This window comes from Lampetra fluviatilis, chromosome 37, assembly GCF_964198595.1.
Source record: "Lampetra fluviatilis chromosome 37, kcLamFluv1.1, whole genome shotgun sequence".
Taxonomy (NCBI): Eukaryota; Metazoa; Chordata; class Hyperoartia; order Petromyzontiformes; family Petromyzontidae; genus Lampetra; species Lampetra fluviatilis.
Genome location: NC_136311.1, coordinates 6,790,197 through 6,807,374, shown reverse-complemented (window position 1 = coordinate 6,807,374; position 17,178 = coordinate 6,790,197). Strand labels below are relative to the sequence as shown.

The 17,178-nt window shown below is 49.1% G+C and overlaps 1 protein-coding gene across 1 annotated transcript in view; it reads left to right on the top strand.

Moving 5' to 3' along the window:
• RASL10B (RAS like family 10 member B) overlaps positions 1-2,967 on the top strand; it is a 28,307-nt gene extending 25,340 nt beyond the window's left edge. The window contains exon 6 of the mRNA XM_078873711.1: positions 31-2,967. Coding sequence (XP_078729837.1) covers positions 31-301 — 271 coding nt within the window. The 3' untranslated portion in view covers positions 302-2,967. The remainder of the gene's footprint in view (positions 1-30) is intronic.
• Positions 2,968-17,178: the final 14,211 nt, after the last annotated feature.

The following is a 17,178-nucleotide window of genomic DNA, read 5'->3' as shown; positions in this document are numbered from 1 at the left end:
CGCGTCTTATCCCCCCCACCCCCATCTCAGGGCTACCGATGTCCCCATCCTCATCGTGGGCAACAAACGCGACCTGCAGCGACGGCGCGTAATGCCGCGACGCACCGTGGCGCAGCTCGTCAAGAAGTCGTGGAAATGCGGCTACGTCGAGTGCTCGGCCAAGCACAACTGGCGCGTGTTGCTGCTCTTCCGCGAGCTGCTGCGAGGCGTCGGCTGCGGTGGCGGCGGCGGCTGCAAGTACGCGCACCCGTCCATCCGCCTGCACGGGGCACTTCGACGCAACCGCTGCAGCGTTATGTGAACGGGCGTGATGGCTGGTCACGGCCACCCACCCACCCCCCCGAAATCCGGGTCTTGACCTCGCCGGGTTTTAGTTTTTACCACCCCCACCACCAGGGAGGGAGGGGGGAGGGGTGGTACCGAAGCGGTGGAACTCCGGTCCGGGAAAGAAACAAGAGAGGGTCGAGATCCACCACGCCGGGTTTTTGTAATCGCCCGGTGGCACCGGCGGGCGGTGGGGTCGTTTGGTTGATGAGGAGAGCACAGCGGGAGAGAGAGCGAGCGAGCGAGGCGGCGTCGCGTTCGCCGCCGCCGCCGCGCACACAACACGACCCGCTGTGAGCCGCTGTTGGGCTGCAGCACGGGTAAAACGTGGCGCGGAGCCCGCCTGCAGACGCGACATGGAGTCGGCGTCGTCGTCGCTGCTGCTGACAGCGGTCGGACGATGTGATGATGAGGTTGGATGAGACGGAGACCGACGATGATGATGGTGATGATAAGATCGGCGTGTGTGCAGCTGGTGCATCAGCTGCGCGTGACATGAATGCCGCTGCGGCTGATCTTGCAGATGCCGCTGATGCTTCTGCCGATGTCACGTGTCAGTCACGTGTCAATCACCTGTCAGTCACGTGTCAGTCACTTGTCAGCCAAGTGTCAGTCACGTGTCAATCACCTGTCAGTCACGTGTCAATCACCTGTCAGTCACGTGCCAATCACGTGTCAGTCACCTGTCAGTCATCCGCCGCGGCGATGGACTGGAGAATGGACGATCACTACCGCTGTTAATGTCATTGCAGTTGTGCCATTGTTACGAATTGTTATTTATATTTTTTTAAAGTCCACGGCAGTCAGTGGTGATGTTAAGCACCCGCCTCACTTTCTTGCGACGAAATAGAATCTAGCGCCCAAGTGGAACGGTGCAGTTGTGTTGCAAAGGACGTTGCCAGCGACAGCGTTGTGGTTGTTGTTGTTGTTGTTTAACGGCGACGCTCTGTTGATCGCAGGGGAAAACAACCGAGTAAGACATCGCAGGATCGTGAGAGATGGCGACAGCATGGGGGGAGGGCTTTATCCAGCAGTGGAGTCACCATGGCTGATGATGACGATGAGGCTGATGATGAAACACTGGGAATTAAAGTTGCATGCGGGTCTGCAACTGGGAGGAAGTTTGCTCTAGACCAGTGGTTCTTCTTCTTGGTTCTTTCGGTAAAGTCACGTAGAAGGAAAATAATAAAATAATAAAAATAAAACAATAAAATAATTCTCACGACGTTTCGGCCACAACGCAAGCAGCCGTCCTCAGGTGGAGAACAGGTCTGTGGCCGAAATGTCGTGAGAATTATTTTATGTTTTATTTGTATTATTTTATTATTTTCCTTCTACGTGACTTTACCGAAAGAACCAAGAAGATGAACCCCTGCAGTCACGAAAGCTTTAAACCAGTGGTTCTTCTTATTCTTCACCTGGGGTGCACGCACGCCATGCATGGGCTGCGAGATGCCCTTTCTGGGCTGCAACAAGACATGTAACAAGACATGGGCAGATTTGTTTTCATTTCTAAGCTAAATCATCGAAAATCGAATTAAGCACGGGAACGTTAAGCTACATCTTACTTTGTTTCATCAAACCCCATGTGTGTATTTAGGTGATTTAATCCAAAATTATTCACGATTGAGAACCAGCGAGGTTTAAGAGCCACTGGCATCTACTGAACGCCTGTTCCACGTTGTTCTTGCACTGGCAACGCGCACTCCGAGTTGGTTGGGTAAGGGTCACGGTGGTCATCACGGAATCCTGCTGCTACAACAACATCGCGTGATGTGGCTGTGATGTTTACAGTGGCACACTTGTCAACCCCACACACACACACACACTTGTCAACCCCACACACACACACACTTGTCAACCCCACACACACACACGGTTTACCCGTATTCTTGTACAGGGGGAATTGAGCAGAACTATGTTTTTGTGTCTTATTTGGTTGTGTTTCTCCCGCTTGTGACGGGACTTTGTGGGATTAACGTTGAGATGTATAAGGAGCACGGGGTGACCAGCAAGGTGTGAATTGGTCTGTGATAAGACAGGGCACTGATAAAGGGTTGACAGGTATGCAATGGCGAGGTGACGTTCGCTAAGACTCTGCACGATTCTTGTCTGTATCAAGCTAAATAACACAATTCTCTTTAGATTCGTTTTTAAAATATATATAACTTTAATGATTTTTTTTGCCTCTTGAAATATTCCGAGAAATATTTTTTGGTTTTTTTTTTATTCATAGGCCGAGCAAGGCACCTTGATGTTGCCTAGATTCTCTGCCGGCCCCCTGTGGGCAGGGCCGCCCAGGAAAGAGGGGAGGGCGGGGCTCGGGCCTGCTGCCAGTCGACCATAAAGAGACACGTGGCCGTGGTTGAGTCGAATGGCTGAGTGCGAATTAGGGGCCGTCCATAAATGACGTCACGCACCTGGGGGAGGGGGGGGTCAGACGTTTGTGACGATGTGTGACATGGGAGGGGGAGGTTTGAGAAATGTGACGTCACGTCAAAATGCACAACTTTCAATAAATATAGACAACACGTTCTACTTAATTAAATAGGCTGTTTCATAAATGTTTTCTCTTACAACATCAGAGTGCAGCGCCACATTAAATACGCACTACAATGACAATAGTTTAAAGAGATTTGAAGCATGTTTTATATTTTTTTTGGGGGGGGGGGGGCAGAGCTTTGTGACGTCATATTTGAGGGGGGGGGTCTTTTTGTGACGCCGTGTGACGAGGGGGGGGGGGCAAAAATCGTCTAAAATCGCGTGACGTCATTTATGGACGGCCCCTTAAAAATAATAATAGCAATGCCGTCGCAACGTTGAAGATGACACATCGTGCAACGTTCGAAAGACGCAACAAAGTTACGGGTGGTAGAATTACACTTTTTTTTTACTTTGGCTAATTAACGTGGCCACAGAATTGACAGTGACAGAGAAGATTGGAGCTCTGTCTAAGCACGGTGTGGGTTTGTCTCGATGTTCACGAGTGTCTGTGTCAATATGCATGAGTGTCTGCGTGTCTTTGTGGCAGCTTGGTTATCTGTATGAATGTCAATGTAGTTTCAGAATGGGTTCGTCCTGCACAGACGCCATATTCTCTTGTCCGTCCGCTGCAGCACAGGTGTAGGGAATATCAACATGACATATGTCTCTGCTTTATTGACCCGGTCAAGGCTTATGATACCATCAGTAAGGCCTGGGCTGTGGGTTATTATTCGTGTTTTTGGGGACCTGATCCTCTGCTCACAATCATTGTGATGGGCAGGCCGAGGTTAAGCTGCGTGGCCAGGAGTTGGAGCCATATACCCTGTCGACCTTCGGGTGCGACAGGGATGTGTCTTGTGGCTCCTACGTTATTTAAAAAAAAATGACCGTGTAGTTATAAACTCTTTCCATGGCTGTTACAGTGCAATTTCCATTTGGTACAGAGGAAATGGGAGGCTGACTGATACCTTTTTGATCCATCATGTTAATAATGCTGATGACTGCTGCTGTACCTGGAACGTGCTACGTATAGGTGGCGCCAACCCAACAGAAGCAGCACATGCCTGGGTATTTTGTGTCATCAAACACTCCACCGACCGCAACACCCCGTGAGTGATGGGACAGTTGTGGAGAGAGTAGAGAAGTTCCCATACCTGGGTAGTGAGTTTATGACCAGTTCCGGTTTGGCAGCAGCAGTCTTCAAATCAGTGGAGTGGCATCTTTCATCAGTTTAGTAACACTGGAAGCTACATTGACTGTCACTCTATATGAAGCTGTTGGTCTTCTTGGCCAGTTATGCCCTCCTCAATGCTTGCTAAAAGTGGGAGCCCCCCTTTTAAGGAACGTCTGTGCCGGTTTGAAACAATCAGGCTGGCCTGCCTATGATTCATCTTGGGTTTAACTAGACTGGATTGTGTGAGATCACAGATTCTTGAAAGATCTGGATATAGTCCGATCGGTAAGCTTGTTGGGAAGGTAATGCGTTGGCTGGATCATGTAGCCCACATGACCCAGCCATCGCATATCCAAGCAGCTTTTATTTGGCCGGATAGAATGGGCTAAACGGGTCACGGCACGGGCTAGAGAGGAGATAGGCTGATGTGATACAAGAAGATATGGAACTGTGTGGACTTGCCGATGACTGGTACCAGCGGTATCAAGGTCGGATTCTGTGGAGGAGATTCATAAAGGGTGATATTCGGAAGTTGGAGGTTGTTGCCCTCTAAGAACAATGCAGGGCTGAGGGGAAATGCTCACAATGAGCAGAGTGCCGGGCAGATAAAGCGCATCACGATGGCACAGTGGGGAGCACTGGCGGTGCCTCTGCCAGTCATCTCAGTCAACCCACGGTACCTGAGTCTGTCCCGTGATCTGTCAGCGAGCCCTCGACACTTCGCGTCGCCCCAAAATGCACCTAGCCTGGCACAAGTGCTGTTGTGACGTCACCGCCACTTAGTGGCGAATGGCGGCTGTTCTTGTTGAGTGCGTGCATGAGTAAAGCTGTTTATTGTGAGTGTGTGCGTATCCGAATTGTGCGCCTCTATTTTGTTTACCTTTTTACGCGTGTTAAACAGTGGTGCAGTTGATCACGTGGTGTGCCATGAGCCAGCCGACCCGACTTCGATTTCCGGCCACGGCTAACATCAGTGGCTCGTCATATCCAAACTGGTCCCTGGGCCTCCCTTGCGGCGACTCAGCCTTAAAAGAGCGTGTCAACATAACGAAGTCGGCCAGGCGTGGTGCTGGCCACACCACGTCTTGTTGCGCCGTGCAGGCCTTAATAGAATTGCTGTCTAAGAGCACTTGCCCCAACAGTCTTAAGAGGCTATCTGGGAGATATTTGTCTTTTGTATGAGTCGGTGTGAGCATGTGAATGAGAAATGAAATGTGCTGTAAGGGGGTACTCGTGGGTAAAATATATGTGTGTGAGACACAGAGCACATAAATGTTTAAATCAGTCTTACCAGACCGTCGTCGGCAATGACATACAAATTGTTATAATATATTTAACGTGTTTTTTTTGTTGCTATTCATTATTTTTACTAGCCCCACACCCGACGCATTGACGATGGACTTCACTTATTATATAATGTGAGTTGCGCGATTACAAACGTTTATACTGACTTTATTAAATGTGTTGAAGCATTCTCATTTCATGTATTCACCACATTCTGGTCATGTCCATTACAGTGGCCGCCGAGGTTTCGCCAGCCGCCAGCACTTTGAATGCCTAGCTTCTGCTGCACCGAACATTTCTGCCGGAGTCGTCGTATGATCCACCACTACACTGATGAATAGATGTCATTCCTCTGAATAGATGACGTCCTTTGGGAGGAGAGGACTGCACAAATCTGGGAGAACTGGGTGGGCTCCACGTCACCGCCAAATGTCCATTTGCGCCATCAAAATTCACTCTTTATTTTAGCGGCGTATCACTGTGATGGTGAGTCCCCTACACAACAGCTTTCCTGCCCCCCCGCCCCTACCCTCGCCGTTCGCGGGGAAGACCTTGAGCCAGGCCTGATGCCGGCGTGTTTCACCATGGCATAAAATGCCAGCCAATCACACGAGATGCACGAGAGGGCGATGCTGCGATCGCAAATGAGCTGCCGATACACAACCCTTCCCCTCCTTTGTAAGAGCTTTCAAGTCAATCTTCCAATAATTACAAAGTGAAAGTAATCATAGGGAGTAATTATCCGAAGCGTGCTATGCAACCTCTTAATGATTATTTTTAATGTATGTATTGCGCAACTGGAACGTGGAGTTTCGCAGTCTCCGCGCCCGTGGATGTTTCACTCCCCAGGCAGGGGGGGCCACCACTTGGCGTCTCCCGTCCCCACGGTTCGTGAATTTGTTCAACACGCGGTACGACGTCGCGTATCCGACTCGCTGGCGACGAGGGGTTCTAGAGCGGATGTTGCGAGAAGGTCGGATATGCGAACGTGTGTTACGAAATTACAAAGGTTGCTTGGCAAAATATACATACGGCTGCAAACTGCTTTAAACACGGAGAAATGCTTTACTCGGCTTTAGAAGTAAACACGATGGATGCAAGGTTAAGAGGAACACGTGGCTGTGTGTGAGAATATCTGAGTGGTGAAAAAAAATCTACAGAATGTGACCAGTGACACCACGCACAAAATACTGCACTGAGTGTGGGATGGTTAAATGGTCAGGGTGGATATGTGATGGTCAGTTATGTAACGTTGTGTTAAACTGGACATCGTCAACACTGCCCGAATATAGTTTATTTTTGTTGACACATTTTCTTGATTACAAGTCCATGGACGTTTGGAACTACAGAAACAAACTGTGTTAAATAGTGTGATACAGTCCACTCTCGATTATCCAAAATGATGGTAAGGGTTCAAGATAAAGCTAAATCACGTAAAATGTTAAACAAACGTGAATTCGGCTCGACGAACATTCGTTATTGCCCGATATAGAATGGAAGAGAAGACGTGGAATGTGTTGTCTTTTTCAATTGCTCCCGAAATGTAATCGGTTTAACTTGCTGACATTTTCGCGGTCACGTGGCCCCTGTTTCACTGACCCTCGACGACTGAGGAGCAGTCGGTAATCAAAACAGCGTGCGTAAAACATTTTCGAAGCTTTAAAAAATATTTAGTTTTTTTATTCGTTAGCACGGCTAGTCCACAATCCGGATGATCCACACAAGGACAATCGAGAGTTAAAGGTAATACTAATTCCATTATTTCGGTTTTGTGACAAAAAATGTTTGGTTTGTTGGAAGTCAAGGATAGTCCCTGGGGTTTGTGAAGTTCACATATTTGGCCGGATGGCACAGCAGTTAAAGTGCTCGACTCGCTAATTAAAATGTTACGAGTTCAAATCCGGGTCCGGGTTTGGGAATAAACTTTCTGTTAAGTCAAAGTGATCGTCCTGTAAAGAAAGTGGAATCTGCCGTAGGAATGTGTGATTTTGTACCACTGGTTCAGCCCCAGTAAATGCTTCCTTGGGAAGCTAAAGGTTCAAGTACAGCCGTGCAATCGCTTGCTCGCAAGGGCTTCTCCCTGCTGGAAGGAATTCTATTCCAGAGAGTCTCTTCGGAGGATACTTGGCCTACTCTTCCACGCTGGTCAGAGGTCTTCAAAGAGGTGGGAGTACCCACACTTTACCCCAACGCACGCGACACGCCGCGACCGACTGCGGTGTTACCTGTTTATACGACCGGGAGGGGGATTTAAGGCGCTTGCCCAATTGTTTCACCTTCCGCACCGGAAAGGGGAGGGGGGTAACTCAAATACTCGTTGTTATTTTGTAATGGACTTTATTTACACGAATTACTACGATGGGGGGGGGGAGCTGCCTCACAGTTGTCACGTTAAAAAACGATGTTGCTGGTGTTCCCACATTTGTTATAGCCCATTAAAATGCAAAAAGAAATAAAAAACAAGGTTAGCACTGTGTGACGTTTCACGTTCCAATAAATTTTCTAAGTTTCATACCTGCTTGCTTTATTATTTATTTGCTGGCTGGGACATGTGTGTGCCGGTCACCGATACATGCTTTGGAGTGGCCACTACGAGTACGGTGACCAACGGTGAAGAGAAGATTTCAGGGTCATGCACATGATGGGAGGATACTGTGAGGGCAGATCTATGGGCCTCTGTGCGAGTCTATGGGTCTCTGTGTGAATTTAAGGGTCTCTGTGTGAGTCTATGGGTCTCTGTGTGAGTCTATGGGTCTCTGTGTGAGTCTATGGGTCGCTGTGTGAGTCTATGGATCTCTGTGCGAGTCTATGGGTCTCTGTGCGAGTGTATGGGCCTCTGTGCGAGTATGGGTCTCTGTGCGAGTGTATGGGCCTCTGTGTGAGTCTATGGGTCTCTGTGTGAGTCTATGGGTCTCTGTGCGAGTGTATGAGTCTCTGTGCGAGTGTGTGGGCCTCTGTGTGAGTCTATGTGTCTCTGTGTGAGTCTATGGGTCTTTGTGTGAGTCTATGGGCCTCTGTGTGAGTTTAAGGGTCGCTGTGTGAGTCTATGGGTCTCTGCGAAAGCGAATGGTGGGAGACTGTCACTGCAGATCAATGGGTATCTACGCGTCTCTCTACCATAATAATAAAACACTCGTATTCTGTACATGATAATAATATTTGACATCCCTTTGTCGATCTACTGCTGGATGAAAACCTACGCACGCCGTGTCGGTCATGGGGTGGTTTGTTTGACCACACCTCACCACGGTGGTCGGAGCAGGTTGGTGACGTTGGCAGTGGGGGAATGTCTCCCAAGACCGGTTCAGATATCACTCACCACTGATGTCAGCTGTGGCGAGAAATCAAACTGGGCCCAGAACGCACCGCTTGACCAATCGTGCGCGTTTTTCGCTTTAATGGAAAACATTTTCCATTTCATTAAAAAAAAATCCATTTGAAAGACGAGATAAAAATAACTTCGTGACAGTAACTAGACGGTTGCCTAATTAAGCCAAGGCCGAATGAATGAGCAGAGCGATTTGTACATGTACCGAGGACAAATCGTGCGTGGTTCGCAATTGCTCTGAGGTTGCTTCACGTACACGCGGTGTCGTGTGGAGCGGTGGCGCAGTGGTTGGCGACAAATTACGCTGCTAGCCATCAAACAAGCGATCTGGTGACGCGGCTGTTGCTGCTGCTGCAGCCGAAGCAATGGTGCACACGCTCAACTAACAACGGCAATAAACTACAACGTTCGTCAATAACACTGTGGCCTTAAAAGAAAACAATAAATGCGACGTTTCGGGGAATAATAATAATTACATTCTATATAGCGTCATTCATGCAATTGCATCCCACAACGCTGCACATCAATTATCCAATGGTCCTTCTTCGTAGCACGTGTACTCACAATCACCATACACTGCATGATGCATCACCAACCTACCGTATCCTCCATTAATGCATGTAATCAAGTTATATTAATTGATACAATGGCATTTAGGGTTTAGGATGGGGCTAGAACAGGGCTTAGTTTCTCACTCGATATTTCCCGTGTGGATGGTAACACTGGAGGAGATGGCACGTGATTACTCACTGTTTCATACTCACCGTGTCGGGGTTATCTGGGTTCCTCTGTTTCTGATTGCCAAGGCGGGACTCGTGTGGCGTTGTGGATAACGTTGTATCGCCACCACGGTGCCCCACGGTGGCTAGGAGATGTTAACTACCTCGCCTGGTATGCAGGAGGGCGTGGGTGCGATCCCGACCCTGACGCTTGCTGCTGTGTATTTGGAGATTGCTGTGTCTCTGTTCCTGTGGTTTGCGTGGATTTTTCTCCGTGTCCTCCGGTTCACCCCTCGATATTTAAAGGCATGCATTCAGAGCAGTGGTTCTTCTTAACCTGGGGTGGCACGCATCCACTGGGGGTGCGAGATGCCCTTTCTGGGAGTGCGAGACACGGCCAGATTTGTTTACAAGTGAATCACTGGCACGTAAGTATAACTACTTTGTTTCGTCAAACCCTCTATGTATGTATTAACATTATACATTGTTTTTTTTAAGATTGAGAACCAAAGGGCTCCAAGGCTGCAGTAAAGGTGAAGAACCACTGAGTATTTGGCTGCAATAGATGTCCACGTGTTAAGCCGCGTCGAACTGTCATTTATTGACCAGATCGCTTCACAAAAAGAGCTCGACAGCTCAGTGGGGGCCTTACCTGGTCAAATAAAAATTGTAAAAAACAAGTTTATCTTCGTGGAGGCGAAAGGGGATGATAACGTAGTCGAGGTTTTGAGATCTCCTGTCGATGCGGTGACCCGTGGGTCTCCAACAGAGGGCGCTCAACACCCGCTGTGGCGGAACACGACCCAGCAGTCGTCCACGGATTGACTGAGATGACTGGGGGAGTGCCAAAGACAAAGTTCTCCCGTATATCTTCTTGGTTATTTCGGTAAAGTCACGTAGAAGGGAAATAATAAAATAATAAAAATAAAACATAATAAAATACAATTCTCACGACGTTTCGGCCGCAACGCAAGCAGCCGTCCTCAGGTGAAGAACAGGGCTGTCGGAAAGACAGCGTCTGAATGAGTTCATTCAGACGCTGTCTTTCCGACAGCCCTGTTCTACACCTGAGGACGGCTGCTTGCGTTGCGGCCGAAAAGTCGTGATAATTGTATTTTATTATGTTTTTATTTTATTATTTCCCTTCTACGTGACTTTACCGAAAGAACCAAGAAGATGAATCCCTGCAGTCACGAAAGCTTTAAATCGAAATCTCCCGTATAGCCTTTACAAACGTTTGGGGCAAGTGTTATTAGCGAGCACCTATGAAAGCCGGCACGGTACAACGGGGGGCGGTTGTGGCGAAGACCACGCCCGGCCGCCTTTGTCTCCCCAGTGACGATGTTTACACGCCACACCAGGTACTCATTTGAGGCTGAGTCAACCATAAAAAGGGGAGGCCCAGGACCGGTTCAGATAATCGTCACCGGTGTTGACCGTGAACGGGAATCGAACTGGTTCATAGCGCAGCGTAGCGCTAACCGCTGCGCCACCACTCCCCACCGCTCTCCATCGGCAGCACCACGCACAGTGACACCGACTGGAGCCAGCCACTTGCAAAAGACCAGGCAGCAACAATGGGGGGGGGGGGGGGGGACACGCATCGTCAGTGTTATTATTTATTATGATTATAACATAATTATTATCATCATATAAGTTACAATACGAAACAGCTGCAAAGTGCACTTACGATAGCTCCACCACACGTTTCCTCACTCCCTCTCACATTGCATGCTTGTCTCTCGCTGTCTCACGCGTTCGCGATTATAGGGTACGGCAGGGTGAGGCAAGAGGCCAACGCGGGATAAAACGGCTTCTCATTTTGTTTGCCCCGGTGCCAACAGAAGTGATTTCGTCAGCCACAATCAGGTCGAGGTGCAGATTTTGCTGGCCTCTCTAAGAAAGAGGGGCAGCTTTTCGTGTTTAGTTTGTTGTCCTTCCCCCGCACCTCCGATTAGCACGGGTTGGCTACGTACGGTGCGAAGGAAGTTCAACATACGTACAGAAACGCACCTGCCGCGAGTATTTGGCCGCTCAATAGACAAACCACGTTATTCCGAAGGGCCTCGCAGCCCCAGAATAACGCCGCGCACCACTCCCACCCCACCCACCCACCAATTCTCTCAGCCACCACACTCACATCTCAGCGTCAATGTCACGCACCCACATCGCTGGCCACACTCACGGAGCAACAGGCCACAGGCTGATAAGTAATGACATTAATTGCACTTAATGCAACTTCGTTGTTGCAAGTTCTACTCTGCGCCGTACGCCCCTCTGCAAAAAAACACGGTGTTGTGCATCGCGAAGCAAATATCATCCTGCAAAATGTCACGCGCGAACGGAAAGAAATATGCTCGCCGCACCCATGGTGATTCACACTGCCCTGTTACGGACAAAAAAAATAAAGGTGTGTAACGATCACTCGATCGAGCCGTCCCTTCGAAAGGGCTTTGCAACAAAGCCTCAAAGTTTCTTATCGGTTCTGGGCAACAGCAGGCGAACATCACTGACAGTGGTCTCTCTGGAGGAGCCACGTGTTGAAGACCAGTCTGCAAAACTTAAGGCAGCTAATACGGTCCATTTGACCTCTTTCTGCTCTGAAAGTTGCTACCCAAAACAAAACGCTCCAATGTGTTTGTGTTATTATCATCATCATCATAAACCACCATAATCAATCCATTGCTGGATGCACGAAGGCCTCCTGAAGCCACTGGCATCGCCCACGGTTCTGCGATGCAGCCAAAGATGCCCGGTAAAGCCTTAACAGACTACGGGGGCAAGTGCTGTCAGCGAGCACCGATACGACGCTCGAGGGGGTAGGTAACCAGCACCATGCCCAGCCGCCTTTGTCTCCGGAGTGGCAATATTTACACATCGCACAAGCTACTCAGAGGACCTATTCAGACAATCGTCACTGGTGTTGGCCATGAGCACGAATCGAACTTGGTTAGCTTGGTTCATAACACAATCCACTAACCACGACACTGCCGCTCCTTCTTGCGATGCACCAATCCATCTAGCACCTGCGTTCGGGCCAATTTCATCGTTCCATCTTGGCAGTGTCCCACGTCCTCTCCGGCGCGTTCCCTCCTTTGGCTGGCAGTCTGACGTTAGGACTCGGATCGGCGGCCATCACCCATATCTAGCGATGCGTTATGGCAGTGTAAAACGACCGACGTGGCGAGTTGAACATGTTTTATATAATTCGCTTGTTTTTAATCATAAAGCACTTGAGTGGGCAAATGAACACGCTCCTTGGTGATGGACTCGTGCCTCGAGCAGAAAGGCAGTTTGCAGCCACGATCTGACGGAAAGAGTTGCCAAATCTCAAACTTTTTTTCATCCCCCTCTGCAAACCTGGCTGTTTTTTTTTCTTTCACCAAACGTTGGCAAAGAAGCACATATTTCCACCGACACTATTGCTCTTACATCTGTTTGCCAGCGCCGTGTGACTTCTACACAGATGGATTGAATGTAATAAAAACCCCAAATCTAGATATATAAAAACAAAGTGATATACAATATCGCGTATCCGACTCACTGGTGGCTAAAACGGGGTGGATATTTGAACGTGCATCTAAAACGGCGGTGACTCTGTTCGCGCTTTATTTATGCTGGACGTAGACGAAGAAGCACATTTATTTTAAACGCAGGGAAATACGTTGACTGTGCTTTAGAAGCGAACTCGCCCGAGATTAGTGATGCGTTACTGCACGTGAAAAAGGTTTGATAAGGGAACCATCTACGGGAGATAAGTTAGACGATGCGCAAAACTCTGCACTTGAGTGCGGGCAGTTGAATTGGTCAGGGTGGATACGTGACGGTCGGCTATGCGACGTTGTATTGTATGTCTAGATTTTTTTTAAACAAAGTACATTTAAAAATACTATTAAATGTTCCCTGCCCCCCCCCCCAACATGCAAGAAAACGCATCGATGTAACCATACATTTTTCGAGCAGTTAAAAAAGCGGGCACGAAGATATTCTGTCCAACGGAAACACACCTCCTAAACCCGCCTCACGATAAACGTCATAAATTAATGTTCCAAGCAAAATTTTCTCACTTAAAATCGAGCGCTTTTGAAGCACCGGCACTCCCAAAAAATAAGCTCGATCGCGCGGTGACCCGGAAATGGCAGTCCAGCAATGGATTCTTGAATATATCCGTGGGGAATTTTGAGGGTTATTCCGCAGGCAACTCCAGTTTTCTCCCATCCTGAAAAGCGCTCCCCATTACGTGTTACGAGATAAAATAAAATAAAAATTGCATTATATACATATAAAATGTTGCATTGGAGCACATGTGTCCCCTGGCTAGTAATGTCACGGGAAAACAAGATAAGCAATATGACAGTCTGGGACCAAGCACGGCGTGTAAGGGGCCGTCCATAAATGACGTCACGCGATTTTGGACGATTTTTGACCCCCACCCCTCGTCACACGGCGTCACAAAAAGTCAGACCCCCCTCAAATATGACGTCACAAAGTCTTGCCCCCCCCCCCCCCAAATAGAACATGCTTCAAATCTCTTTAAACTATTGTCATTGTAGTGCGTATTTAATGTGGCGCTGCACTCTGATGTTGTAGGAGAAAACATCTAGCAAAAAGTCTATATAATTAAGTGGAACGTGTTGTCTATATTAATTTAAAGTTGCGCATTTTGATGTGACGTCACATTTCTCAACCCCCCCCCCCCCCATCGTCACACATCGTCACAAATGTCTGACCCCCCCCCCCCCCCACTAGGTGCGTGACGTCATTTATGGATGGCCCCTAAGTGTTGTTAGCACGACCAAACAGATCTACGGTTCATCTTCTTGGTTCTTTCGGTAAAGTCACGTAGAAGGGAAGTAATAAAATAATACAAATAAAACATAACAAAATAATTCTCACGACGTTTCGGCCACAACGCAAGCAGCCGTCTTCAGGTGGAAAACAGGTCTGTCGAGAAAGGCAGACTCTGCCTTCTCGACAGACCTGTTTTCCATTTTTTAATTTTATTACTTCCCTTCTACGTGACTTTACCGAAAGAACCAAGAAGATGAATCCCTGCAGTCACGGATGCTTTAAATCGAAAGATCTACGGTTGCGCTGGGTGGCCCCATGTGCTGCGCAGACGGATGGGGGAGGTTTCCGGTTTCCGAAACGGGCATTGGAACGGTCTCCACGAGTGCGACAGACGAGGGCAAGACCTCAGATCAGATGGTGAGAGACCGTCGGGGCAAATCGCGGACATCGCTGCGTGGCTACTGTGCAGCAGCTGCGGGATCTGCCGGTGGTGGCATCAACGGCTTTGGCCACGGTGACCTCTTGACCTGCGTCTGACACCCACGGACGAGTGAGCCTCTGTCAAGGGGCGTCTGGTGTGCACCTTGCCACGATGCACACGTGGCAGGCCGCCTGTGGCCACCTGGGGAAGTGACGATGATGCTCCACCAGGGAATTGAGACTCCGATCGAGTGTGCAGGCGGTGCAACTGCACCAGGGTTCACGGGACCGACGGAGCTATGAAGAGGGGGAGGGGGGGGGTGGACAGCGGACCCCCCCCCCATGCAAATGATAGCTGAACGAAGTGGCTCATCACGTGGAAATGTATGGCAGCCAAATAACCTAAACGCGTGGTGTTGATTGTAAATGTGGAGGAAAAAACCGGAGGACCAGGAGAAAAATCCACGCGACCACTTTGAGAACATGCAAACTCCAAATATACAGCATGCGTCAGGGTAGTGGTCGAACCCACAACCTCCTGTATACCAGGCGAGGTAGTTAACATCTCCTAGCCACCGGACTGTTATGCACGCGGAGGCCTTCATCTAGCTACACGATGGCTGATGATTGTATATTGATTAATGTGCAACGAAGGGCCATTACCCGAAACGTCGCCTATTTTCTTTTTTGAGCAGCGTTTCTGACGAATTCGTCGTTTTTTTTTTGTTTTTTGGAAAATTTTATTGGACAACTGAAGCCGCTTGCTCAGCGTGGGCGTTAATCGTGGGCCACACACTGTCTGTTGCCAGGCGACCACTCACCTATGCACATCGACACACGGGAGGCTGTCACGTTGTCATGGGCGTTACACAACTGGTTTTCACAAAACACTTAGCCTCGTTTAATCCCCATTACCTGTATTGCTTAAAATGGCAAAGTGGGGGGGGGGGGGTGATCCACTTTTAGAGGTTCACGCAATTGCCCAGTGGCCCTAAATTGGGCATGGCGCTCACTTTGAAAAGTTCAGAAGGATCAGAAATGAAATTTCCCGAGTATTGTCCATTGAGCTAAGAATCTCTTTTTCCAAGGGTGACGACAAAAGAGGCAGCAGTCGGGTGGATAGAATACCCGAGGTGGAACGGTCCCATCGTTTCCACTACAAGTCAGCGTGATGGGAGAGACGTTTTTGATTCGAGTTGTTTTACAACCGCTGGCCACAGGCGTTTAGGGGGTCGTCCATAAATGACGTCACGCGATTTTGGACGATTTTTGACCCCCCCACCCTCGTCAGACGGCGTCACGAAAAGTCAGACCCCCCCCCCCCTCAAATATGACGTCACAAAGCTTTGCCCCCTCCCCCCCAAAAAACATATTTCTATTTTGAAAATAAAACATGCTTCAAATGGCTTTAAACTATTGTCATTGTAGAGCGTATTTAATGTGGCGCTGCACTCTGATGTTGCAGGAGAAACATTTAAAAGTCTATTTAATTAAGTAGAACGTGTTGTCTATATTTATTTAAAGTTGCGCATTTTGATGTGATGTCACATTTCTCAAACCCCCCTCCCCCTCGTGACACATCGTCACAAATGTCTGACCCCACCCCCCCAGGTCCGTGACGTCATTTATGGACGGCCCCTAACACCCAGCGACCTAATGGATGCCAACGGCGTTCGTCGCGAAGCGCTGACACGATGTGGGTGTGGGCAGGACGGTGGGGGGTGGAAGGCACTCGCCTCGGCATGTTCGTGTGTGCGTGTATGTTGAACTTCTTTCGCACCGTACGAAGCAGCAGGACGTGCCGAACCCTGGCACGTCCGCGGACGTGTTGGGACGGAACACGAGGTTTACCTGGAGATTCGGGCATGCTCGAGTGTGTGTGTGTGATCCTGAGTGTGTGTGATCGTGAGTGTGTGTGTGTGACCGTGAGGGTGTGTGTGTGTGTAATCGTGAGGGTGTGTGTGTGTAATAATGAGTGTGTGTGTGCGATATTGAGTGTGTGTGATCGTGAGTGTGTGTGATCTTGAGTGTGTTATCTCGAGTGTGTGTGTGTGACCGTGAGGGTGTGTGTGTGTAATCGTGAGTGCATGTGTGGTTGAGTGTGTGTGGGTGTGATCCAGGGTGTAATGTTGGCCACCTACCCTCTTGTGTGCCGTGCCAGCCTTCATAGGTGCTCGCTAACAACACAGTCTAAGGCTGTAGCGGGGATCTTTGTCTTCGTGTGTTTGGTTGAGGATGGTTGCTGGTGTCACTCTCAGTGGCCCCTTTGTCTCACTGTCCCATTGTCCTGGTATCCTGCTGCTTAATTGTCCAAGTGTCCCAATATCCCAGTGTTCCATTGTCCAATTCCCCTGTTATCTCAGCGTTCCATTGGCCTTTGCTTTATTGTCCCAGTGCCAACGACCCAATGTCCCGTTGTGCCACTGTCTCAGAACCCCAGTGTCTCATTGTCTCAATGTCCAATTGTCCTAGTTTTCCATTGTCTCAGTGTTTCAAACGCCGCATTGTATCAATGTATCGGTCTCCCAACGTTACCCTCTGTCTCACCGCACCAGTGTCCCGCCGTCTCACGGTCTCACGTGCCATTGCCCCACCGCACACGATGCAAGTTGCCAGTCGATATGCGTTGGAGCTTGTTGCCGTCGTTGTTGCAG